Raw genomic sequence first — 27722 nt, forward strand, 5'->3', positions numbered from 1 at the left:
TTAAGTACTACCGGCCTCCAGGGCGTTTCTAGATTTGGGAACCATTTTGCTGTAGCGGAGTCAAAAGACACAAAAAAAAAAATTAAAAAGCAAACCACTGAAACGACAACGGAACACGCCGTGAGGGAACCGCGCGCAGCGGCCGCCGGTGATGGCGGCGGGGCCGGACTTCCCGCGCAAAGCCTCCCGCCCAGCGCCCGCCTTTCCGGGGGCTCGTCTCCAGCCACAGCCCAGCCCGCCCGAGGCAGCCTTCCTCCTCCGCCTTCCCTCCTCCTCCTCAGCCTCCCCCTCAGCCCGCTGCGCGCCTTCCTCCCTCCTCCACAGGCAGCGGCCGCCAACCACCCGCCCTCCCGCCGGACTACAGCTCCCAGCATGCCCCGCGCGGGCCCGCCGCCGGGCCCCGCTCTCTCCCGCCGCAGCGCCTGCCGGGAGCTGTAGTTCCGTGCCGTTCCCTCACGGCTGAAGCCCCGGGGAGGCCGCTCCCCGGCCGGCTGCGCCACGGAGCTCCCCGGGTAAGCGACGCCCGCCCCGCATTCCGGCTGCGAGCGGCGGGGCGGGTGGCGGGGCGAACGGCTCCTCCGCCCCTTTTTACGGCGGCCGCGGAGGGCCACGGCGATGGCGGGAGCGGGGAAGCGTTAACCGCCCGGCCGCGGCTCCGTGAGGGGTGAGCGGCTTTGCGCCGGTGGCGGCCGGCGGAGGGGCGCGGGGCGGGGGGAGCGCTGAAACGCCTCAGCGGTGGCGGCGAAGAGGCGACCGCTGCCGGGCGGTACCCGCGGGGGGCGGCCCGGGCCCGGGGGCTGCGCTGGTTCTGTGCGCGTTTCGCAGGCTGAGGAGCGCGTTCGGGGCTCCTCCGCGGCCCCCCAGCCCCGTCCCGGGGGGGAGCGGGTCGGGAGTCACCGGGGCCGCCTTCGCGTCCCCCCGGCAGGGCGGCTCGGGGTCCCCGCACCCCCCGGCCGCCTGCTGACAAAAGCCCACGGGAGTCACGGGGAGGATACAAAGACCTGCCCTCCCCGGCTGTGGAGAGCCGGAGTAGTAACCAGCGACTAGAGAGGCGGCTTCTCTGCGAACAGCTCTTGCTTGGCTTTAAATCCCGGATGGGTAAAATGTTAGGTCTTGGCTACAGAATTTTTTTTTTTAAAGCTGTTTTTCTTCACCTGCCCTTCACAAAATATGCTTACAGCTGGGAAGGGGTAACTCCTTAAAAATGACTTCTCGGCATTATTCTCTGTCGGGGACTTCTGTGTGGGTTTTGCTGACTGTCATCGCTGCTAGTTCATTTTCTTTTCAGGCGGAAAAAAAGCGAAGGGGGTCTTCATGCTTAAATTAATAAAGATAGTCACATTTAGACTTTATGCCTTTCGCTATAGTTGCATCGGCAGGTTAGTTTGCTTTTCTGTTGTTAGTGAAAACAAATTCTGTTGTTAGGGAGGGTTTTTTTTTGTCACTGTTAACAAAAGCCACCTCACTGCAACCATCCCCCCTCAGAGACTGGGTAATGGGGGCTCTGAGAGGACAGGACTTTGTTTTTCGTTAAGAGGTGTGTCCTGCCACTCTGAAATAACATCTTCCTGGTTATGTACAGTCTAGATAACTTCTTAAATGAGGCAACTTCAGTATAAAACCATTAGTTTTTGATTTAATAATGGGGGTTGCATTGTGCCCGTTGGGCTTGAATCTGTATTCCCTGTGACCTTCTCCTGATGCTGTTCCATTAATTTCAGTGGAACAATTACTGATACCTTCTTACATTGATGGGAAGAGCTGGCGTTTTTCCAGTGGAATAAATGTGCCTGTTTTGTATTCGCATTCTTCTTAGAAGTACTTTCACATCTTTAGCATAATGCTAGGGAAGAAGTGTAACTGGATGAAAGAAAAATGTGCTGCGATGAGCACTGTCTTTTAAAGGAAAATGAGCTTCTTTCTCATTTCAGTAATTTTTCCTTCAGGCCCTTTCGGAACAGTAGAGTTTGTTTCATTTCTAATTTCAGCCAGAGGGAGCTTTTATAGGTATTGGCTTTTAAGGCAATCAGTGGCCTCTGCATAAATGACTGTCGCTTATTGATCATGCGAGGACAGGCTGGACCAAACACACCTCCTGAAGAAGTTCATCTTGCCAGCTTTGCCATCTAGAATCAGTGATATAGTCAGTCTTTCCTTGTTTTTCCTAAGGAAAAAGGAGGAAAAAAAAGGCAGGAAATTCAACCTTAAATTGTCTTTCTCTTCCCTTACAAAACCCCAGCTTAACACAAGGCTAATCACAATAGGGTTGTGCCCATTTGTTATTTTCACTGGCAAAAAAAAGTCAGTCGTCCTGCATGTTTGTGAGTTTGCATTGCCTCTTGTTCCATCAAAAAGCTGTTGACAGACTTTTATAAAACAATACAATGGAATAGCAGAAAAACATGCTGGGGATGGCTTGGGTAGCAGGCTGCTGCTTTCCTTGCCCTACGTTCTGAGCCCAGAAACAGTACATCTTGGGAGTACCCTCGGGCTCTGAAGATATCAGCACCCCAACATCTTCACACTCTCTTCAATTACACTATTAGTGGTTAGGTTTTACTTAAAATATGCTCCCAGTGGAGAGAAGCAACACAGTTTAGTCTTCATCCTGCTTTTGATCCCAATTCAATGGAAAACAACACATGGAGAGGTAAATATAGTTCTAGATTCTGTTGAGGATACGTATAGCATCAGTGATGGTATATGCTCCTGGTCCAAGTTCATTAATCAAATGAGAGAGTTTACTTCTGTTCATGTCATCATCTGATGTTATCAGAGCTTAGCTAAAAATTCAGTGAAGGTTGCAGTGATGTACCACTGCTCATCTACTTTTGATGTCCCATAAGAGCTCCTGTTGAAGCAGGAGCTCTTGATTTTTCAGCTATCTATGCAAGGCTTTGGGCTACCAAACATCATCAAGGAAATCTCCTGTATCAGCTATTTTAAAGTGAACCATAGACAGAATACATGCAGTGAAGGAAGCACAATTAATTGCTAACTTCCTGTTACAAATGGTGGAGGTGGACTACAAAGGGGGTTCTGTCCCATTTTCTCAGATTTCTTCGAAACGGCGATAAAGGTAGTATATATTCTTCCTGTATTATTACTGGTTTAGATTGTTTTTAAGGTGAAATCCGTCTTGTCTTGCAGTTCAGAAAGAGTCAGTAAAAGTACGTTCCCTCCCACCCCCCCTTGGAAAATTTATGAGCAGTTTTTACAAAATTAGCCTTCACTGTAGTGGTTTTTACCACCATTGTACCACTCTCGTTATAGGGCTGATCTACTGTAGATAACACAAATCAGAAGAGAGGTTTTTTTGCACTACAAGCGATAATTAGAAAAGATGTAAAGTAAAGCACAGATTTTATAGCAGCATTCTAGTCATCTTTTGATGTTACCCATCTAGCAAGTTAATTCTGTACAAAATTATGTCACTGTTACTGCACGTGTTCTGCATTGCACACGCACAGCAAAACATCTTGCACTTCGTCTTTCAATTCCTCCAATGCCTGTAAACTTTGGCTTAGAAAATTCTTGATTAGAAATCTGAAGCTACTGCTGTTTTTAAAACCAAGATTTGCTTATTGGTGCTCAGAACTCCTGATGTGGGAAAAAAAAGTGCTTATTGTATTCTATTCAGCAGAAAAGAATAGCATCGATTCTATTTAGTGAAATGCATCGTAGCTCTTCATTTCACTGCCAGTTAGAATGAGTATGCCAGTGCAGGTTAAATGCTCTAGATCAGTTTGTTGTGCAATAGAGAGCTGTTGGATAACATTATATTTTATTTAGCTTTGTGTAGTAATTTTATTGGTGTATATTTGGAATGAAATTATTTTATTACTTATTCATGGAACATGTGATTGCTTCTCAGTCCCTGGTAGTGGAGGATTCTGCAAGTTTATTACTGTTTCTGGTCATGTTAGGCTTAAGTACCTAAGTGGGCTGGTGGTGATACTATACCCCGTGTTCTCGGTGCTCATGGATATGTTTATATTTTTGTTTTTACAGTAGCAGAATTTAACGTCTTACAAGACAGCGATGGCTTTTTCTCTAGAATTTGAATATGGAGGCCACAGGGACAGATGAAGTAGAAAAGATAAAATCAAAGTTTATGTCTGCATGGCACAACATGAAATACAGTAAGTGAAACAGTGTATGGTAAGATCCTGTCTCCATTGAAATGAAGGGAATGTTTCTTGTTAACATGAATGGGATTGTGATTCGGAAACTTAAGTAATATTCATAATAATAAAAATGCAATATGGACCTGGAAACCATTTTTACTTTGATACTATAAACAACCTGAGTAAACAAACTTCTTCAGCTTTTCATTTTTCAAACACGTTTGCATAATTTCTTTTTAAATTAGCTGTTTTGAAAACAGTAAAGACATTACATAAATGAAACTAGATTGGCATAGACTTTTAAACAGGAATAACATGGAATCATCTGTGCAAAGATATTTTTATATGTACTTTTCTGGATAAAATAGGATGGTGTGTGAAATACAAGCTCCTCTGAAGAATGTACTTCACATGCTTGAGTAACATACTTTTCCACAGTTAAACATTGGTAATTTGTTTATAAGCAACCACATTTTAAATTGTGCCCTTTACTGATCTGTCCATAACTTTAATTTTTCTTCTTTCCTTCTAAGACTGAGGTTGCTCTGATTTACCACCAGATTTCTGATAAATTTTGTTAATTCTTATAACAGAGCCTTAAGAGATGCCTGGCAAGATGAAAAGGTGCTTTTCTTCTGCTTCCGTTAAGGCTACCACATGGCTAAAGGGGAATAGTAGTAATTCACCCTGTATGTGATAGGAAAAGTTCAAGAAGCTCTGTGGATTTAGGATATGAAAGACCGTAGGATTTAGACTTAAGTGAAAAAGCTACCGTCTGGGGACACTGTCAGAACCTAAAAAATGAATTCTGGCCCTTTGAATTTGTACAGCATATTATACTACCCCTTTTGTGTCTGAAAGCTGCAATTTATTTTTTTTGATGAAATATTTTTACTTAATCCTATGGGAAAAGCAGTAGCCTTCATGCATTTTTCACTGGTCATATGTGAAGCTTATTGTATGTTATTATACAGGAGTTGGAAACCTTACAGAATCAAACTATGCAGTAATGAATTCACAATAGTGACAAAGCAACTTAAGCTCAGTTTTAGCATTTCTGTATTCCAATAATTTTTGCACAGTAGTACCATTGTATCAACAAACACTCATATGTGGGTAACATCGTTACTTTTAAACCAGAACTCTCATCTGTGTTTTGTAGAACTATTAAACTTTTTGTTATTAAAACAAAATCCAATTTCAGTGCATTTTCTCTCTATTTCTCTTTCAAGGGTTATCTTTGGCTTAACCAGATGCTATTAGCAATTCCTTTTTGGAATACTTCAGTCACAAATTTGCATTTGTTTTGTGTCTATTTTAGGCTGGGTGTTGAAAACAAAAACTTACTTCAGTAGAAACTCTCCGGTCTTCCTGCTGGGAAAATGTTACCACTTCAAAACTGATGGTATGTACATAGCACTTAACTCATTCCAGTCTTATTCGGCAGGAGCTCTGTGGATATATTTTTAATCTTCTAGAAAGACCGTCACAAACAATTACTGAAAGCAAAATGTAAATATGAAAAGCTTAGAAAATACTCATTTAAATGTCCAACACCATCTGTACAAAGAGTCACTACGCCAACACCTTTGTTACCATTTTCCAGTATGTAGGTTTCTAAGAATCTCTATTTGACCGTTTACATTTAGGTGAATTAAGCAGTTGCTTACTTGCAAGTCAATAATTCCATTGCCACAGTAAAGTTGGCTGCATCACTTCCCTCCCCTCCCAGCTGGCACATTTTTGTTATGTTTGCCTTCTGATTTTCCTTTCTTGTATTTGAAGTGATTGTTACTTTTTGTAAGTTTGCCCTGTTTTTTCTAATAGAATAGTTGTGTGGTTTTTATTTTCCTTCTAATAACAGAAGTGCCACACCAACTTACAAATTAAATTGTGCTTTGCCTTACAGAATCTGGTGATCTCTCTACAGACAGCTCCAATTTTGATAAAATCAACACAGAGATTTCAGGAAATGTTGAGGAGTTTCGTAAAGATTTTATTTCTAGAATATGGCTGACTTACCGAGAGGAATTTCCTCAGTTAAAGGGCTCTGCATTAACAACAGATTGTGGTTGGGGTTGCACACTGAGAACGGGTCAAATGCTGCTGGCTCAAGGTCTTGTGCTTCATTTTCTTGGTAGAGGTAAGTTACAAGAGAAGATCTCTGTATTCAGCGTGATAAGCACGGGCATGCTGGAGGGAGTGTGATGGTCTTTATGTAGCCCAGATCTAAAGTGCAGGCAGGTTTTGTTTCTGGACTCCTCATCACAATTGGAATTGTTAGATTGCAGCAGAGCAGTGATCTAGCTGTCCTACTCTTCCCTTTCTGAAAAAGGGAGTGCCAAAGTCTGTCAAAGGAAGATACTGGAAGCTCCACAGAAGCTAGCTGTGAAGTTAAATACCACATAAATTTGTGATCCCATACCTGGGTATTGTTGTTATCCATGCAGGTGTCCAGTTCTCTGAACCTTGCTCATTTCTTGAACTCAAGATATGGAAATGAGTTCCACAACCCATAGCTGTGGGCTATGGCAAAAGTGATGTTCTTTTATCAGTTTAAGTTGTACATTATTCAATTTCTTCTAGTATTAATATATTGAGTTAATAGAAGGATTCTAATCTCACTTCGATACATCATTCTTTGTGTTGAAATTTTCACCATTTCATTTCCTCCCTTCCCCCCATGTACTTACAGAGGAACTTCGCTTTTTTCCTTATCATTGTCTATCTCAAAATACTCTGTCACAGCTGTTTGAAAGAAGCAGCTTTAGGAGACTCGGAACACTTTCCGCTTTCACAGGCTAAGCGTGCATGTCCTTCCCGTTCTTCCAAGCTGAGCCACGTCCTGCGTAGAGGTATTTTTGGTTCTCATAGTTAACCACCTTTTCTTTCCATCCTCTTCTCAATCCCTTTTATAATCTACCACATTGGCCCTTTCAAACAATCGGTCGTGTCTTCTGTCACCACTGCTTGTTCTCAAAATGACCCAAGCCATGGGCCTGAAGCCGCCCAGGCATGTTAGAGAGAATACAGTGTATTGTTTACTCAGCCATTTGTTGGATCACAGGAATACTCTAGTAGAAGATAGTTGTGAAAGCCTGTTTTGATAATAGTTTGTACTTACTGTGCAAATATGATGTAAGCTGTGAACATAATCCCAAACCAGCTGCATCACAAAGTCGTCTTTCTTGGCAGTGTCATGACCAAACTGTCAGATTGGCTTCCTGAATGTTCCTTTTGCTGTAGATATTTAAGTCATAAAACATTCAGTATCCCTTTCAACTGACTGCAAATATCAAAACGTATGAAAATACTTCTGCTGAGAACGTAAATCCCTTAAATATACCTTCCGTTATCCATACATTTTTAAAAAAATAAGAATTGATCAGAAGACCACCTGTGAGTAGGAATGCGCAATGGCTCATTCTGAAGTAACTGCAAACAAAAAAGCCCCAGGTTTATATCATTGAAATCCACGGTTACAAAGAATTCCATGCACTGTCCCCCATGCACCCTAATTTGGAAAGTGATTTGGTGATTCCAGAGTGCTAGTGTTTCTGTGGCAATCCAAATGCATAGAAAAACGAAGTATGTATGGCCTTTCTGGACTACTTTTCTCATCACTGAGTCTTCTGACAGCTGGTGAATTATCTTTTGAAAAGCTTTTTATGAGGTCTGGGTAGCTTCTGAAACATATTTAAGTGTTTACATGAAGTTTTTCATCGCTGTTTACTCTTTTCCCAGAGATGTTTTCATTATAGGTTAATGGTATTGTTTCTGTTACAAAGCAAAACTTGACTGCAGTTACTAGGTGGAATACTTAGACTTCTACTGCTATGTGGAATGTTCCAGATATTGCTGAATGATGTTGTAAATGAGTTTTTATTTAAAATATTAAGGTACTGGTAAGTTTTACTTTGAAATGCCTGTGCTTAAGACACAGACTTAAATTTGAAGCTCACAGTACAGGAGCAGCAAGGCCTGTGATGTTGTTATGTTGAGCTTACACACGCATCTGCCTGGGCCTGTGATGAAAAATGAGCACGAGGTTTCACAGAGGGGTGCTGCTTGTGGTAAGGGGCACTGATGCGGGGTGGTTGTTACCCGACAGTAAGAGTGGGTGACTTGGATTATGGCCATTACCAGAAATACTTGTGACATTCCTGGAGCCCTGAGTTAGATTTTAGAATTAAAATATACTTGCCTCTGTGCTTCCTCTTTGTTTCTCGAAGACTTTTACATGGACACTTCAGTAAGAATTACGAGGAGGGCTGCAGTTCTTGCTCACTGGCAGTTTCCTGAACCTCCCGGAGCTCCCGCAGATCCGGCTCGCTGAGCAAAAGCCCCTCGCCCATAGGGTTTGTTCCTGCCTTCCCGTGCCTCCTGAGACGTTCACTGCAGACCTCCAGGAGATGTTCTGATCTAACAGTGTTTGTTCACTGTGTTTCGGAGGTTTCCTCACATGCTCTGCGTTGCAAGTCGATGTTTGAACTTGTGGGAGAGACTTGCAGTCATCTGACAAGGGCAGCTTTGCCTTTCTCTAGATGGGAGAGAGATAATGCTGAGCCGCTGTGATGCTGAAGGGGAACGCTGTGTGAAGGATGCATTGCTAGGGGAACCTTTAGTTAGACGTGCAGGCTGTAGATACTGTGCTGAATAACATTTAGACACATTTGTTTTATAATTTAGGTAAAGAATTCACATATTGAGTGAATAAAGAAATCTTGTCTTTTTCTGGTGATCTGCTCTGACATTTTGCCAGGAAGAAGTGTTTGTTTTTACATTAATAATTCCTCAGGTTTGCCTTTTTCTTTGTTTGTTTGTTTTTTTTTTTTTAATAGCTGACAAACCAGAAGAATTAGAAACAGCTTTTGAAACTTCTTGTTTGACATGGATAAAACTTTTTAGATGGTAATGAATAGCTAGCTTTCATGTTTTTAGTATGTAAGATAGTTCTAACCTGTGCCTTGTAATCAGGTATATCTTGTGTATTTAACTGGCTGGGATCATGGAGCCTGACCTCTATCTCAGATAGCATAAATTGCTAACAAATGTACTGTTAGTAGTATTTTGTTTCACCTATCATTCAGCAGAAAATCAAAGCAAATCATACTTCACTCAAATTCTTGGTTTAAATTTTAACACTGACATTTGTATCTCAGTATGTAAAGTTCATACTATTAGTTTAAGGAATGTGGGAGAGAAAGGGATATGCTTTGCGAATTACACCAAAAAGTTAATATTAAGCCTAATCTGCACCTTCACATTTCTTGCTGCAGCCTGGATCTGGCCAGATGCGTTGGACATTGACAATTCAGATTCTGAATCATGGACAGCCCATACAGTGAAAAAGCTGACAGCATCATTCGAAGCATCGCTTACAGCAGAGAGAGAACCCAAGATCCTGTCAAATCATCATCAGGGAACACTAAAGAGAAACTGCGATGACAATGAAATCAGAAATGAAGTTTATCATAGAAAAATAATTTCTTGGTTTGGCGACTGTCCACTGGCAGCTTTTGGCTTACATCAGCTAATAGAATACGGAAAGAAGTCTGGAAAAATTGCTGGAGATTGGTATGGGCCTGCAGTTGTTGCACACATTTTAAGGTAAAAATACCTTTACTCTTTGTTGTTACCATGCCTTACACGTTACAGGAGAAGCATTTCAAAGTGCCGTGAGATTACTTCAGCTTAACTGAGCATCTAACTGTTCGTTATTGGCTTTGTAAAATGTCCAGGCTGGTAGCAATTCTAGAGATTTTTCAGAGGCAGGAAGGGAAATAGCAGTAGGTGAAGGAACTGAACTCTGAGCTTTTGTTCAATCTTATTTCAGGAAAAAACAACGTTCCTGTTTTCTTGTACTTTGGGCAGTAGAAGTCCCAAGTATCTTTCCCAAACCTAGGTTTTTAAGTAGAGCTGCATTTAATGAAATGTTCTAAAAACTAACCACTCTTTCAACCTTGGAACATGCATAACATTATAGATTTTTTTTTTTTTTTATACTGTAACCTGGGGGCTGTAATGTACTGATAGTGTAATGAAATGTCAGAGCTAAAATTGATGTTTTCAGCATTTCTTTGCACACATCAAATTCTTGTGAAACTGTAAATGTATGGGACTATTAATATTATAATTATATCACAGTAAAAGTAAAGGGTCTGTGACATTCAGTGTGGTTAAAAAAAAAAGTCGAAAGTCAAATTTTTCCATACTATGTGCCTTTGTATGCCATTTTTTAACATTACAGATTTTTGGTTTGTTTTTTTAATAGACCTGTATGCTTATGTTCTTAGTGGATTCCAGTTTACCTGTAAACTGAATCACTAATAAGTTATTTAAGAAGCAGAAGCCAAAGTTCATACGTTTATCTATATGTGAATAGAAGAATTTGATATTTAGTATAAAGTATATTAATCTTAAGTGAACCTGTACTGAAACAATCAGCTGTATATGTGTGCATACATGCAGATGCATAGAGTGATGTGAGAGGTTAGTGTTATTTGTGTTTTCTTCTGATGATAGAACCTGTCAGACTTCTTTTTGCTTGCTTTAAATTGCAGTAGCCTGTTTACCTAATGGGAGTGGGGGGGATTTGGTCCAGACTTACATTCGACACAAACCCACCTGTGATTTCCAACGCAGCAAAGGTTTCCTTTCCTAGATCTCCTTTCTCTCTTACAGCAGTGCTAACAACACATAGCTCTCTCATAACTTGAGAACAGCTGTATTACAAGATTCCTCAAAATATATTGTGAAATAAAGGGACGGTGACCATTTAATGCAAGTGTGTATTGAAGTCAAAAGCTAATCTTCTATTTTGAACAGTTTAATTTCTTTACAAATGCTGTCCTTGATTGACGATCATGCCTCAGATGGTCGACATGTATTTTCTTTTCAGTTTTTAGGTCCATTACTCTTACTCTTTTGAGGACAGCCTAATATTGCAATTATATTTTTGAAAGTTTTGGTGAAGCCTTACAGCTTTCTATGTGCTAGCCTTTGTTTCCATAGACATGAGGTGCTAATCTATGGCTAGTTACATGAACTGAGCTCAACTAAAGAGATCTATCAAGTTGAAAATAATTTTTTTATCAGCAAATACAGCCTTTACTATCCCAATACATGACAGAAGATTGTTATAAACAGAAAGAAATTAGGTAGTGAATATGAATTTCATTGTACATTAATGTACTTCTTTGGGCTTTTTTTTTTTTGTGGTTTTCATTGTTTGTTCTAAATAGCCAGACATTGTCTTCTTTGCTTGGGAAAAACATGTTGCCATATACACTGGATCTTGGTATCCAGTGTTTAAAAACAAACAGAAAACTTCCCACCCCCCGATCTGTGTTTATCAGGAATGGAAGGTGTCTTGAATTTAAAAAAGCAAAAAAACCCTCTCCAAAACAAACAAAAAAAAACAACAACAAACAATTAAAACGACCCTGTTTCTAAAAATGAAATAACTTATGTTTATTTACTGTTAATTTCTTTAAAATCAGAGATGAGTTAAATAGTTTTGTGTTTGTACTTAGAAAAGCTGTTGAAGAAGCAAGAGACCCTGAGCTACAAGGAGTAACAGTCTATGTTGCTCAGGATTGTACAGGTAAATGTTGTGATTATATAGACTTTTGCAAACATTTTAGATACTTTTTATGCCTTTCGGTAAGCACTTAAAAATAGAGCTCTAAAGGGAGAAAAAAAAAAACAACACTCAAAAATGGATCCACAAAATTGAGATTATGTAGACAAAGAGGTTCTTGATATATGCAGATGTTTGTTCTCTTTGAGAATCAGACATCATGACTTGAAAGCTTTGTACATTGCTTGTGTGGTATCTTACAGTGGAATTCCAAATCCAGCAAGATGATCTTTTCTTACAATCTGCCTGTTGTAACTTTTTATTTTGGATTTAAATCAGTTAATAATCTGTTTTGTACTTGCGTCAATGTTGTTTTAGCAATAAGCTAATAAGAACTTCCATATCTTACTAAAAATAACCCCCCAAAACCAAGCGGACAACTGAAAAACACTTCAGTTCAGTTACACTTGTTAGTTATATTTGTCTTTTGCATCACAGGATTCTCTTTTACCCATTTTTCTAGTGGGAAAAAAGCATTGCACCAGTCTCTTAGACTAGTAAGAATTCATTTCGCTTGGAGTTCAAAGATGTGAGCAGGATAGTGAACCCGAGTCAGTGGTAACCTTTCTTCTACTCCAGCATGGCATTTTAAATAATCAATAACAGGCAGAGAAGTTTCAAGCTCTGGATGTTCAGGAGCAGAAAATGATGACAAGATAAACTAAACATACAGTGAAACTTTACACTAATGACTATGGTCTTTCAAATCTAAGCACAATGTATTCCTTCAGTAGCCAGGTTTAGCTGCCAGAAATTTTAGTTATGTCATAACTGATCTTGAGATAGGACAGATGAGACTGACATCCCTGGGTAATCAATCAGACTGGTTTTAAAGAGACACTGTTTAATCATACACTACAAACCAGTTTGATCTGACTTAGAATGACAGTGGAAACCTAAAATTCTATTAATTTTTTACTTCTTTGTTCTGGTGATGATTTTAGCATCTCTCTTAGTTTGGAGGTAATGACCAATAATACTACATCAAGTTTTTTCACTCATTTTGAATGACTGTTAACTTTGGACAGTGAACTTGAGTATTTATTAAAATCAATTATTGTCTTTTTTCCTTTAACATGTAGATGTTTGCTAGATGTAGGCTTTCAAATTTTAGATTACTCCTAGAAGAAGCTTATATGAAATGAATAAATATTTATTGGCTTTCTCCTAGCCTACTCCTTTTGCATTTCCTTAGCAATGTATCTTACCTCAGCAGCAGCAGATTACCATTCTACAAAATATTGCTGAAAATAAGGAGGCATAACACTGTTTTTCATCAGAGTCACTCAGGAGTTATATTTCAGGAGGACAGTAAGGTTTTGAAGGACTGCAGTTTTAATTTGTCAAACTAAATGATATGTTGTAGGTGTGGCTTTGTAAAAGCTAGCAGTTATATTTTAAATGTGAATATTTCCATGTGTCTCCTTTCAGTCTACAGTTCAGATGTTATTGACAGACAGTGTTCTTTTATGGATTCTGGAAAAGCAGACACAAAAGCTGTAATTATATTAGTTCCTGTGAGACTTGGTGGAGAGAGAACAAACATGGACTACTTAGAGTTTGTAAAGGTATGAAATGAGAGTTCAATCATTTTTCAAATAGTAGCACTAGGTGATATGAAAAGCGACTTCATGATGGTAATCTTCTACCTATTAAATGTGTGGTGGTGATTTTACAGTTGAAGGTTGTAAAGTTTGACTTTACAGATTTTAAATTTCCCTATTACAAGATCAGACATAATTGCAGAGAGCACATGATGTCCCTTGGTAAAGCAGTGATAACTGTCCTACTCCTAAAGTAGCTACCTAAAAAGATATTAATGCAGTAGCTCAAATTACAAATGGTAATTTAGTTACATATGCTATTAGAGTTGTGCTATATTAAGTATCAGTCAGCATTTAAAAATACAAATATACCAAATTCCTTATTCTCTTTCTTCTTTTCTTAAATGTCAAATGGTTTAATGTTGTTGCTTCTCTGTCTTTCCCATTTTCCTTTGTCTTTTCCTTCCCCTTAAGAGAGGGGATAGAAATTTTTTGGTATTTTTAGTCACTACTTCAAGTGTGTTTTCACTATCTGGACATAAGGATGAATGTTTCTAAGGACAGTGATGCAGGAATAGCAAGCAGTCACCACAAATGAAAACAAACTGGAAGAAAGATGAAAAGGAGGAAGCAGAGGAGAGGGAGGTGTATGCTGTCCTCTTTTTTTTTTTTTTAGCAGAGGTTCTGCATATAGTGCTAGCATCTGAAGATGGCCTCTAATCTTACCTCTTGAGTGCAAGAATTACTTCTCTTAGGAAAGAGACTGTTCTCAGCCCCGCTGCTTTATCATTTTTCATGCTGCTGTTTATTCAACTTTAAATTCTTGTTTTAATTTTTAAGATACCACAATGTAGTAGCATGAACAAAATCTGAGAGTCTGTAGCATCTTTTTGGGGAGGGGGGTGACTGTCTCTTATCTGTAAAATTTTAGGAAAACTTGCTTTTTAATGGCATAGGGAGACAGAGTGATGAAGCCTTTTATTTGTGATGAACTGTTAAATTGTTTTTCTTTCCCGATTCTTTTCCTTGTTTTTTCAGACAGTTGGTTTTGGAAGTTTTCATTATTTTTGGATTAATTGTGACACAGCTAACATAAGCCTGTGGTCTCAGACGTGATCTAGAGCAACCTGACTTTACTTTCAGTGCTGACTGCAAAAAAGCCTTTGAATCAGTCAGGTCCAGGAAAACACACGGTGCCTTCGTTGTAAGCTAACACACAGTTGCTTCTGCAACTTCCATAAGGTTTTTCTCAGCGAAAGAAAAGTGACTCTAGTTCTTTAATACTGGCTTTTATGACTGATGGATATCTATGGCTGGTTTTACCCTGCAGAGGCTTTCTCAATTTAGCTCTCAAAACCACTCTTTTGCCACAGTAAAATCCATTTGCGTGGCACTGGGTTTCACAGCACAGTCACGTTCTCTCCGCTTGCCGGGTACAACTGGCTTGACCGGCATGATTTCTGCTGCTCATTTACCAAGCCTGGTGCTGCCTTTTGCAGCCTGTTATAATGGAGACTGTGATAAGAGGGCTTTCGATTGCATATATTAGTCACTCCAATCTCTGTCTTGACTGTTCACAAGAAGCAACTAAATTTCTTGGGGTCTAGATTTAAGTTAAAAATGCAGAGTTTAGAATGTAGTACAAGAGGTGATTTTTACAAAGGGTTTTATATTTATGGATGAAAATTGATAAATTTTTTATAATTCACTTTTACAAGAAAATTCCCATAGATTAAACAGTTATTCATTACTCTAAGTAGCTTTGCTCCCTTTCTGAGTCACTGGCAGAAGATAAGTCCTGCTTAGCTTTTTCAGCCTTTGCCTCTGGTCTGTCTAAATGTTCTGTAATGCTCGTCCAGGAGCATTTTCTAAAAAAGCCTTCTAATTCATTTTTCATATAAGCAGCACTTTCTTTTAACACATATAAATCATGCTGAAGTTGACTTTGTTAGCATCTCAGGTGAGGAATACAATAGTTTTTGTTATTATATTACTTTATCATTGTCTAAGCAGAGAAAGTTTTATCTCAAGAAGCTTTGGTCTTATTAGTACATGAAATATCAATAATTTTGTTGAGAGAAATTTTCCCTACTTGCACAATGATAATGTAACAGTTATACTTTTAATCATTGATCTCTTAGAGGAGAGGATATAGATATGACTGCCAGATAATGGAGATTTCACTGTAGCTCAGCTCATAGTCTTCTGGATTGCTGTCCCAGTTTGGGCCAGCGTCCAAGTCTTCGGACCCAACTCTTGTCTAGTGCCACAGGAAAACTGCTCTGATTTATGGACGTTTAAAGGATGTTCAGTTTTCAGAGTATTTAATGGTCTTGGGCTTCAGTTTCATTAGAACAGTTGGGCTCAGCTTTCCAAAGTGCTCTGGTTGGCAAAATTCAGCTCCCACTGGAGTTGGTGGGATAACTAATGGAGAACTGTGTTAAGCCAAGACTGAATATTCACAAAAATCCTAATGAGCCCTGCTAAGAAACAGAACCTCATGAAAGTGAGAAGAGTAGAAATATGTTGAAGGGAGAGGGAGGAAAGTCCTCCATACCTTCTTCCATTCCTTTGCTAGGTACTTCTTTTAACAGAGCGATGCTCAAGGGTGATTTCATTGGTGTCCGTTGTCTGTGACTGCATCCAGAGCTTGTGAGCGACAGGAATTTCAGTCAAACTACTGCAGTGGGCTTACCTTGGCAAAATTGCGTGTATACAGGTAGACCCTCCTCCCCAGCACTAGGAGGTATATCCAGAAAATCAGCATTTTATTATGTAATATGTCTGCTAGGTTTGTGTGCTAGCACAGACACGTGGATTACAGAACCCACCTCTTCAACCTGAATGAACAGAAATGTGCTGGCAGCAGTGGTGTGTCTGTAGCCCACCTATGTGTTGTAGTTCCCTAACTCCTTCTGTTCTTTGTGGCTCCTAGCTTTGCCCTGGCTGGAGGAGTGTATTTCTTTCTATACCCCTCCAGACCCAAATGATTTCTGTATTTCACCCTGTGTCCCTCTTCAAATCCCATTAGGTGTATTTGTAATGTTTCTTTCTCAAAGTTGCTACATACTGGTGGCTCTGATTCCTCTACCTTCACAGTCAACATCCCGTAAGATTTATGGGGCTTGTCTGTTGTGTGTCTCTCTCTCCTCCCTGATTTTGGGCTGTTGGTTTTAGAGCTGTATCTTGTAATTATTCTTGCTTCAACTGGCATTTCTCCCTATGATGTAAGAGTTCATACTCTAGACATTTGAATGCAAAAAGAGGAGAGCCCCCAGGACCACAGAATGTAAATGTATATGAACTCTGTAAATCTGAATACTCGGATAGCTTTTGACTAAGCAACCTGTGCTCAACTTGTATGACATCATGTTTTGTCTCCTCCTCAAAAATGATACTGCCCGTTCTCTCAACATACGGGCATCCCATGAAAAGGGAAGACTTTCTCTGGAATATCTGGTGGTGTGCTTGCACTTTGGTCAGTTGTAAACTTCTAAAAATTGAGTCAAGCCCCAGAAAATCATGAAGTCAGTCTTTAAATAAAAATAAAAAAAAGCTGTTTGCCTAAAGACAGTAAAGAAAGAGCAAAAATTTTAATTCAGTTTAACACTTACTCTGTTTAACACTGTCCTAATTATTTAATGTTTTTGTTGTAGGGAATTTTAAGCCTTGAGTATTGTGTTGGTATTATTGGTGGCAAACCCAAGCAGTCATATTACTTTGCTGGATTTCAAGGTTAGTGTTCTAATATGTTATGTCTCTTCAGTATTTTTCTTTAAGAGTTAGGAAGTTAATATCGAACCAGTGGGAAATAGGATGATTAAAACAGCAAAATGAGTACCTTATTAATTCATCATATCTACCCAAGTCCAGTCATTTGTCATTTACCCCATAGAGTAATTGGATTCTGTAAAATGTACATTTAATTTCAGTTGTTGCATAAACAAGGCATAATTTATCTGTTTCACAAAACTTCAGGAGCGTTGGCTGTTACTATCTGGCAGTTCTTATTTACGTATTTACCTTTTACTAGTTTAAGTGGTGTTAGTTGATGCTTAAATGACAAGCAATATATTCTTCCTGTCAGGATGAAGTAGCACAATACATTTTTCATATGCAAACTCCAGAATATAATTGTGTGTTTGTAAAAGTAATTTTATCACCAAAAATTAAATGACAGTCTCATCACTTTATAAAAATTCTGCTTATACAAGCATATTTGATTATGCAAAAGTTAATCTGTCCTGCAAAAACCTATGCTTCAGTCAATGAATATCAGCCTGGCAAGCAGTTACTTGCTGGCTTTTTTTTCAGCTGTTCTGCATAGAAATTGGATTGTAAGCAGTGTAATAATAAGGTGTTTTTTGAATTACTTGTCTTCTGTTTTGTCCTTGTAGATGACAGTTTGATTTACATGGATCCTCATTACTGCCAATCTTTTGTAGATGTCAGCATAAAGGATTTCCCTCTTGAGGTAGTATGGATATAGACCTGGCACTGTTTTCTTCCCGTATGAATCAAACACTAATTATTTAGAGATGTTCTAGCTAGCTGCATCTTTATGGTTTTACAGTTACGTGTTATTTATCAAAGTTCTACCCTTCTTTATAGGCCTATAATCAACAAAAATGACCAGAGGTTAAAAACTCAAGATGGGGTTTTAATTTTTACTTCATTAATCTTCATCTGTTTCTTTTTAATGATCGGAAAACCTCAGTAATAGATGACCAGTTAAGTAATTTTCCATCAGAGAAAATAGACAATATTTGGAGATCTTAAGCCTGACTTATTTGGATTTGGTTTTGTTAGTTTGTCTTTTTGGTCAATTTTACTTTATTTTAAATTCAATTTGCAATCAACATCATGGAGAGAATTACTGTAGTATTCAATAGTAGGAGTCTGTTGTCAGTTTGGAACCAGAGTTCCTATTAGGTTTATCTGCTGCTGCTTTTTCCAGGAATTCAGAATATTTCTATACTGCAGTAGGTGGTTATAATTTTAAATTTAATTTTTGCTCCTAACCACTTTGCAGGTCACTTTTTAAGATTCATACAAGTGGAAATTTTTGAGGCTTATCGGGGAGGTTTGTGGTTGACTAGATGAATTTTACTCAAGGCTTCTGAACCATTTCTTTTAACGAGTTTTATTATTAATTTTAATCAAGCTATTTTTATTGAACAGTAGTTTCCAAGAAGCTGACAGGTCTGATAGTGTAAGTGCTGCATTTGTTCTTTTTTTCCCCCCTGTCCCCTTGCTAGGCCATGACTTTCTGGGTTCGTCTAGATGTAAAGACAGTCTTTTCAGGCTACGCCTAGGTCTTAAAAATCATGCTTGTTTTTTTAACAATAGTGTTTTCCCTTTTCTTTAACCTCTTGTCAAATAACTTGCACTGAAAATAGAGCTGAAGGAGGTTAATAAAGGACTCGATTTACAAGCACCATGAGAAAACATTTATCAGTTGCAGAAGTAAGTGTTCAATGGCCATGGTACTCACAGTAGAAGTACTTGGTGCCATCCATACAAACTCTTCTTGATCTTGGGTCCAACTTCCACATGAATTTCCAGCCTCCTTGGAGCAGCTCTTCACTCAGTATAGAAACAGTCCCTGGGTGCATCCACTGCTTAGGGACGGCATCAACTGCTCTAGAACAGAGTTGGTTATGAGTAGTGGTTCCTCATGCCACTGTGTTCTGTGAAGTTAAGTCCTCCTAAATGTGGAAATGCAGCTTCAGAAACAACATACTGCATTTAAATAAGGAAGAGGAATATGTATTAATCTCCACCACCTCTAAAATACTAGCTGCTTAATGTGGAATTGTTAAAGGTTTGCAGTACAGTCCTGTAAACAGTGAAGTGCAACTCAAACTCACACCTGAGGAACCAAGTAGGTGATCTGAAAGTGATTGTTTACACTTTGAATGTAAGTCAAGTGGTGTGTAATGAAGTTCTGTATCCTGATGGCTTCAGTTTTGTATAGCAGTGAACAGTGGAGTGAACTGCAATGGTCCTCTCTATTGTTACCCTAACAAGAAAGATCTGTTAACATATGCTGAAGTTGATCACAGTACCTTAATCAAAATACCATCAAACAGTATTTAGGAAAAGTACAAATATATATATATAATATATATATATCTCAAAGGACTTGGGGCTAATGTAAAATCCTAAGGCCAACCTAAAGCAAACGCTACATATTTTTCAGTATTTATGCTCAACAAGATGCTTTAATTAGTGTGACATATAATATAGGAGTATAAAATTCTGTAGAAAATTAGAAGGTTCTGAATGTAAAAAAGGAACATAGCAGCAAAATGTATCGGAAAATATCCTAGACAGAAACTTCCATTATTTTTAGAGATGCCTTTAGATTTACCTCGTTGAGCTATTTGGAAGCAGAGTTGGTGAGTCCCAGCTCTAGCTGTTTGTATTGTGGCAGCAGCCAGAGATTATAACGACGATCCTTGCCCCTTTATGCTAATAACTGTAGTAAAATGCAGTTCCTTCTCTGAAGATTTTACATTTAATTGGGTAAGCCAGACAAAAGATGGGAAGAGCACAAAGAAGCAGAGCTGAAGTGACTTCCTTAAGGTCACTTCATAGCTCAGTGGCCAAGCTACAAAAAATACACATCTATTTGGTTTCTGTTCCCATGACTAATCCTTCAGATTGTGCTGCAGACTGGCATTAATACAAATTTTCAAATAATAATAAGGCTTTAAAATGTATTTTGAAGGTACGCAAGCTGCCAGCTTGGCTTGATCGCATCCTAATGCTTTTCTGCAGACGGAAAATATATTGCAATTTAATGCTTAGTGCGTTTAATAGTATTATATCTTTGTCCAGAAATGTCAAAAGTAAACAGAAATTGCTTTCTTAGTGTGGATAGTTCCTTGTTAGATTTATCTGTAGGGAGTATTTTCAAAATTGACAAATTGTCCAGAATAAGTTGGAAATCAATCCACTCTGTATTGGCTTCCAGAATCCATTTGTTTGGAGGAGTGAAGAAGAAAAAAAAAAAAAAAAAAGCCTACCCACTTCTCTTTGTTGTACAGTGATTTGTGTAGCATTAAGACTACTGCCCTGAACAGCACAGCACAACTGTAGTTACAGTGTTGTTGCTGAAATATGTAAGGCAGGGTTTGATTTATGTATTTGATGATTCAGGAGTAAATATTCAAAATACAATTTATGCATACAAAATTTGAACAGAATTAGGAGAAAAAACAGTGACTAAAATCAATCTTGTAGAAATAGCACTTCTCATCTTTGCTTCTATTTTTTTAGCAGAGGTTTAATAGAAATACCTCTCATGTTTCTAATCACAGGTAAAGAACAATATACTTCAATATGTAAAACTATTACACTGACAGATACGCTCAGGTAACTAGTGCTGTTGTCTTCTGTAGATTGACTTTTCTGATTGGCAAAAAAAAAAAGATAAAATGGATTTCTAGTGTATAAACTGCTTGATGTTAGCTGTCAGGGGTTGCTGTTGCTATCGTCAAATTAGACTGTAACAGTTGTTAGTTTTCCTTTATAGAGGAAACCCAGTGGTGTTGGTAAGAAATCTCCTGCGTTGCTGTGTCCTGGTGTTACTGCTGTGTTAGGAAGGTGTCCTGGTCCTGTGCCAGCACAGCTCACACGTAAACGTGGAAGGAAAGAGCACAGGATACTCACTGGAGAATATTGATCACTGGGGCAAGTTCATGAAAACCAAAATCTGTGTGTTAGTACAGTGATATCTCTGTCACGGTGTGGTGCAGCCGTGGTGCGGTAGCATTTGTTACTGAGCAGCTGCAGCAGGACTGCTGGGGGTTTAACAGAGGTAGGATGACGGGGTAGTCCTGCGTTAGGAGCAGCATAAAGAGGACTTACCGTTGAGAGACAGCCAGTGGTGATGAAATAATTCCAGTTATTGGACAATGAGCTTCACCAAAATGACAGTTCCTGTAATAAATAAACACAGAATCAGAGTAGATAGCATATACTTGCATTTTCTCTCATAAACTGTGCATGAGGAGTGTGGGGAAGGGGTTTCTGTATTTGTTTGGGTTTTTCTTACAGCATGGCTGCTGCTGGTATCAGTTCACAGCACTGTCAGAGCATCATCTGTCATGAAAAGAGATTTCACGTTAGGACAAAAACCTTTATAAAGCAGGGCGTGTTGTTTGGTTTTTTCCTACTTGTGGATTATTGTAATACGGTTTTGCTTTTGTGGGTTTTGTGGGGTTTTTAACCCATTTCATTTACTAAAGGAAAATGCATGAGGTTGGTTTATTCCATTATGTCTCTTTTATAGAGGCTGGGGGAGGGAAAGGGGCAATGGGCGGTGGTAGTAAAGCAGTAATTGTAAGATAGTGCAAAAGCTGTTACAAATTCAATTTGCAGAAGAGCATTCACCTGCTCTGCCTTGGGAATATTCATAAAGTACTGCTCGGAGCGGCAGACCTTTGACAGATTTCAAACTAACATGGTGTTGTGTGCAAGTTTGGTGAATACAGCATAAACGGCAGGTTTTATACATGTGGAGAAGAGTGAAATTACTTGAACATTTGGGGGGGGTTGGAAGAAATAATTTCAAAAGTCTGTTCTGGGTTTTAATTCAAGTGATACAGGGGATTGTATGTTAAAGCTGTTGGTGGAAGAAAAGTAAATGCATTGGTCTGTGCCGTTCTCAACCTTAACCATGTATTTCATGTTTTTTAATCTTGAAACTTGCAGTCATTCCACTGTCCTTCTCCGAAAAAGATGTCATTCAAAAAAATGGATCCGAGCTGCACAATCGGATTTTATTGTAGAACTGTGCAGGACTTTGAGAAGGCTTCTGAAGAAATAACGAAGGTGGGTGTCGGAGTTAGCAGATTGATTCCTCAGCCAGAACGGTGTGTGTGTGCTGCGTACGGATAAGGGGAGAGAATCAGCTTCGCTCTGCTAAGTAGACATCATTCTTTTCTTGATATTTATTGCCGCTTTTATAATCATGCGAAATCTAGCTTATTTTTCATTTCGTCCGATTTTACCGCTGGGTAAAACCTGGGCTGCGTTGTCGGGGGCGGTCTGTGGCGGAGTGGGCTGGCGGCCCCACGAGGTGGCACTCGTGAGGTGGGAATGTGGCTGCGGCAGCCAGCCCAGCCGTGCCCAGCCCCGCTGTGCCCTTGTGGCCACCAGCCCCGTGGCCGCCAGCCCCGCCGTGGCCACCAGCCCTGTGGCCGCCAGCCCCGCCGTGCCCCCGTGGCCGCCAGCCCCGCCGTGCCCCCGTGGCCACCAGCCCTGTGGCCGCCAGCCCCGCTGTGCCCCTGTGGCCACCAGCCCTGTGGCTGCTAGCCCCGCCATGCCCCCGTGGCCACCAGCCCCGTGGCTGCCAGCCCTGCCATGCCCAGCCCCGCCGTGCCCCCGTGGTCGCCAGCCCCGCCGTGCCCCCGTGGTCGCCAGCCCCGCCGTGCCCCCGTGGCCTCCAGCCCCGTGGCTGCCAGCCCCGCCATGCCCCCGTGGCCACCAGCCCCGTGGCTGCCAGCCCTGCCATGCCCCGTCACACCATGCCCCCGTGGCCCCCAGCCCCCCCCCGTAGGCCCCGGGCAGGGACGGCGGTGGGTGGGCAGCCCCCCCAAGGGCCGCACTGGTGAACAGGAGCGTTGCGCAAGCCTGAAGTGCGTATTGCTGCTCGGTAGCCTGAGTGCTTTTTCTGATGGCCTGTAAGTGCGTTTATGATTCGGTAACAATGTTCTGAAGTCTGGGGAGCGGGTGTCGCCCAGCAAACCTGACTGATCCTGTCCTTCCTCTTTAAAAGCACTGGTATAGGTTCATTTAGGTCCAAATGTAACGGACTTTTTTTTGTCTTCCACGACTGAGTATATGAAATGAAGCATTATTAATATGTTGCATTAGCTGCGGTAGCAAATAACTGTTTTGTGATTTTAAAAAATAGTCTATGAAAGGATGCAGCGTCAGTAGAGGATGGTCACAGTATTCTGTCCACATCAGTTATCACAGCAGTGCAAAGAATTAATGTTTGTGCAGCATTTTGAATGTCCTGTTAAGTGGTATTAGCGTTATCGCCAAAAAAGCATTTTTAAACTTCGTACTGTATGTAGTCTTTAGCAGATATTGATTGATGCTGAAGTTGATTCTTTGATTCTTACACAGAGAGGTAAAAAATAGATTTAAAGAAAAAGTTCCTAAGCAATGGATATATGGACAGTTTAAATAGTGAAGTTTCTGTTCTTCCATGTTTTCCTGTTCTATGATGTAGAAGAAAGACTATAATAATGTGTTAAAGAAAAAAAATCCAATCACAAAATCAGTTGCACTGTAAGTTCTCTTTCTCATTTTTCCTTCTTTTATTTCAGGTTTGGGATTAAGTAAGTTTCTTTTTCCGAACATGTGTTATGAAAGCAGTCATGGCTGATCTAAATCTTAGAGCTATTATCCTGGTATTTTGGAGAAAAGTTCTTTAATATTAGTGACCGTATTTTATATAAATATATTTCTGGCACAGTAGTTTTGAAAATAGAGGAAAGTTTGGGTCCAGATACAACATGAGAAATGTTCTGTGATCTTTCAATCTTTCTTTTGCATCCTTTGTTTTTTCCTGCTCTTTCGTTACCTTTCCCTCTGTTTGCAGCTGGAGTGCGGTAACTCCTGAACCATAAAGCACAGCGTACTCCCAGTGCGCCCTGGGTAAGCTAGACTGAAAAATTCAGGTTCTTGCTGCTTTTCTGGGCAATAAGAGATGGGAGAAAAGATTTAGTTTTTACTACTTGAAGATAAACCTTATGAGCCATATATTCAGTGATAGAGAAATTAGGGCATTGAAATTAAGGGCCCAAATGGAGCGATTGCTGAAACCCCGTCCAGACCCCGTTCAGGTTACCCTTTCTTTCTGTACCTGCTAGTTAGGCAGCTCTTGTTAAGTAGTTTAATAATACCTGGAATTAAATAGCTGCTAGATTAAGGAGACCTGGAAACACATCCAGACTTTGGAAGGGTGAATGTACTGACTGGCTGTAGTCTTACTTCACTCTTGCACTTCCAGCACAAGGACGGAGCAGGCTCAGCAGCTCTGTCTGGCTTCCCAGCGCCGCCCGGGAGGTCGGTGAGGAGCTCTGGCCTTGCACAGCTCGTGGGACTGCTCTGCTCCTGCCTGGCCACAGCCTCTGCCGCTGCTTTGCGTTGTTACTTAACTGGTAGCAGGCTGGTCTTTCTGCTAATGCAGTGAAAATCGTTTCCCTGTCAAAACTCATGACAGCAAATAAATAATTCAATTGGGCTACAACAGCATTTGCCTGTTTGTGGCCCAGGTTCTTAGCAGAAATTAAAAGTCCTCTGAAGAGCTGGGCTGATGGAGTGTTGAATTTGGATGCAGTTCAGCACAAAGAATTAGTTGTTGCAGTGACAACAGTGGCGGTCAGTCATCAGTATTCAGAACACCGAAATACTGAAAAATATTGAAGTTTATCGATAAACTGCTCCATAGAAATCATCACAGTGGTATCTAAAGAACTTGTAAGTTCTTTAGAGTTTCAGATCTGTGATTGCTGAGTGACATGTAGCTTGACAGTAATTACGGTGACCTTAACCAAGTTCCACTTGACTCTTGTTTAGGCCTTGGCCTGTCTGGCCAGCTCCTGTCCTGTATTTAGTTTAATCACCTCCCTCAGCACACCGAGAGAGGCGTTACGCGTACCTGTCGAGAGGACCTGGCAGGGAAGGTTGAGCACAGCAGCGGTGGAGCTGGGGGTGTGTTTCTGCCCTGCGACGGTCGGTTGCTCGCCGCGTTCCCCGAGGTGCGCTATCGGGATGAGTTTCCTGTTGCAAACTTGCAAATCGGAGCTGGCCTGAGTCCGCCCGTCCCCGTCCCAGACCAGCAGACAGCCCCCGGTGGCTATCAATTCCTGTTTCTACTAAGCCAGCTTGTATTCGGCCCCTAGAGACGAAAGGGTTTGTGTCCAGTTAGCGAGTCTTCTCAAAAAGCAAAGCATTTGTACATCTTACAAACTTTTTTTCTTTCTAATGCTGGTTTGTTACTCTTCTTTCGCTTTTGCTTATTACTCTGTGCATGTCTCGTCTATCTCCTTGCTCTTTTTACCCAGGTTTCACATTACAATAGCCAAATGCAATTACAGTAGACAAGAATAAAGTGGAAAATTTCAGACCACAGTAAAAATCAAGGATTTTATTGAGTGGGATTTTTTTTTTTTTTTTTTTAACACTACCCTCAGCCCCTCACTGCCTCTTAAAATAGTTCTTACAGTTAAAAGATCTATTTAGGTTTTTTACTGTTTTAGATTAATTCTTCTCATGAAATTATGTTTAGTGATTTTAGTTCCGCACAGTGTATACCTGTAGTTACTGTAGTTCTGCATGTCACTGCATCAGTGTGCTGTTTTTTCAAAGCAGGTAAGAAATAAAGAAATTTTTGAAAAAAAAATAATCAGTGAACAAGTAAGTGTCTAAAACAGCCCGAAATGCAGATTTTTATCTGCCTTTAAAGGTATTGTGCTGATCTGTTTTAGTATTTATCATTCCCTACCACCCGCTTTCTAGATGCTCAGTTTTCTTATTTATAAATGTAGATTTTTGGCATCTAGATATCACAGCCTGTGACTGTAGTCAACCTGGTTTTAGCCATGTGCTTTTGATTGGCTTATTTACATAGGTGTATGTGTTTAATAAAAACATTGATTATTGTACATGCTGATTCTACAGTAAAAATGAGATGCTTAGTTGCCGCAGAATTCATACCTGTGCTTGAGGAGGCCATTAACTGTTTTGTAGAGTTTTTTATCTTCCTACAAGAGCTCCAGCTGCACCAGAACAAACAGCACATAGGAGTGATCGGTATGGAATGAGATGCAGGGTTAGGCATAAAGTCAGCAGCTACCTGAAGAAGAAATGGAAGTAAATGTTTGTTTAACCAGAGGCGGGAATGTTTAGATTGTGCAATGCTTTTGTAAAAATGAAAAATGCATTTTTTATTTTGCAGTCATCATCAGATAAATATCACTACTTACTGTATTTCTTCATTTTAAATTAACGCTTTATCTGGTATGTGTTTTACATTGTAGATGCTGAAATCTTCATCTAAGGAGAAATATCCCTTGTTTACTTTTGTAAAGGGTCATTCTAGAGACTATGACTTTGCTTCCAGTCCACTCCATGAAGAAAATGACCTTTTCTCTGAGGATGAAAAGAAAAGATTGAAAAGATTTAGTACAGAGGAGTTTGTCTTGCTTTAAGGGACATTTTACACAAGATTATTGGCAGCTGTGCAGAAGAACACTTGCCTTTTAAAAAATAAAAAATAAAATATGTGTCCTCCTTCCCCCAAAAGGCAAGCTTGCGCTGAAATTGGTCTATTTTCATAAAGATTCTTATGTTTTGTATGTTAATAGTCTTTAAAATGTCATTTATAAATGTACTTACCAATTATTTTTGTTCACTACTAGTCGGATGTGTTTAATGTCACGTTGTGCTAGTGAAGATGAAGGTGTTATTCAGAGCCAGGGATGCTGAAATGTGCCTACGTCCTGGCCTTGCCCTCTTAAAAAGCTTGGCCAGTCCCTAAAGCCGAACTGGTGACCCTCATGTCGTGTCAGGCCAGGGCAGGTCCTGAGCAGAGGCTGCCGGGGGCGTGTGGGGTTTGTGTCGCGGACGTGTATCCATAGGTCTTGAGACCATGTTATTCCTGTTTGTAAGCAAAATTTGAGTTCTGTATTCATCTGGTTAGGGTAGAACTCGCATCTGTCTTGCTGCATAAGCCCAAATAATAGTTCATGCTGTAATCGTGACACACATCCTGAGCAGCACAGTGTAAGAAAGGTAAGTTTGATATATCAGTAGTAATTGTCAGTTGCAATACTGATATAATTATATAGGCTGAATTGTGAGTTAAGATACTATTTAGCAGTATGATTTTATAATGGTGTCTCATTAAGCTTGCTTTGGAGCCTTAATATGAGGAGTGAAGATAAAGTATCACCTTTCCCCACAATTTTTAAAGGTTATACTATTAATATTAACTGCAACCAATCAAATCAGCTAAAGACAATTATTAGAAGAGAGCGGTGTTTGTTTCCTGTTTCAGCTACTATAATGTTGAGGCTTCTCTCCTGTTAGTGCAGCTTTTAAATCAAAGCAAAGGGGGGAGTGGATGTTAAAAATTCTGGGCTGTGATTTTTTTTTTTTTTTTTTTTTTTTTGATACATGTTATTACTGTACAAATGATTACTTGATGGTGTGCGTTCTCAGATTGCAAACAAATGTACATAAATAGTTTCATGTTTTAACAAAGTAAATGCAATATTTAAAATATGTATTAACACTGCTTGGAAAATAAAAAAGGTGTGAAAACAGTAAACACATGTGCCTTTTATATTAATATTACATCCTCTAAAAGTGAATATAATCCTG

The 27722-nt window shown here is 40.0% G+C and overlaps 1 protein-coding gene across 2 annotated transcripts; it reads left to right on the forward strand.

Moving 5' to 3' along the window:
• Positions 1–258: 258 nt before the first annotated feature.
• On the forward strand, positions 259–27669 carry ATG4C (autophagy related 4C cysteine peptidase). 2 transcript variants are annotated; one of them, XM_042807815.1, is made up of 11 exons: positions 259–512; positions 4012–4142; positions 5449–5532; positions 6037–6270; positions 9407–9737; positions 11663–11733; positions 13201–13337; positions 16970–17048; positions 17711–17787; positions 22035–22154; positions 26378–27669. In XM_042807815.1, the coding sequence occupies exons 2-11, from the start codon at positions 4067–4069 to the stop codon at positions 26546–26548; spliced, it is 1380 nt and encodes a 459-aa protein (XP_042663749.1). In that variant the 5' UTR covers positions 259–512; positions 4012–4066; the 3' UTR covers positions 26549–27669. The 2 variants fall into 2 exon arrangements, with proteins under 2 accessions (XP_042663749.1, XP_042663756.1); XM_042807822.1 differs by lacking the exon at positions 259–512 and adding an exon at positions 531–664.
• The last annotated feature ends 53 nt before the right edge of the window (positions 27670–27722 follow it).

The sequence above is a fragment of the Tyto alba genome, unplaced genomic scaffold (genome assembly GCF_018691265.1).
Source record: "Tyto alba isolate M040663 unplaced genomic scaffold, T.alba_DEE_v4.0 Super-Scaffold_1000006, whole genome shotgun sequence".
Classification (NCBI taxonomy): Eukaryota; Metazoa; Chordata; class Aves; order Strigiformes; family Tytonidae; genus Tyto; species Tyto alba.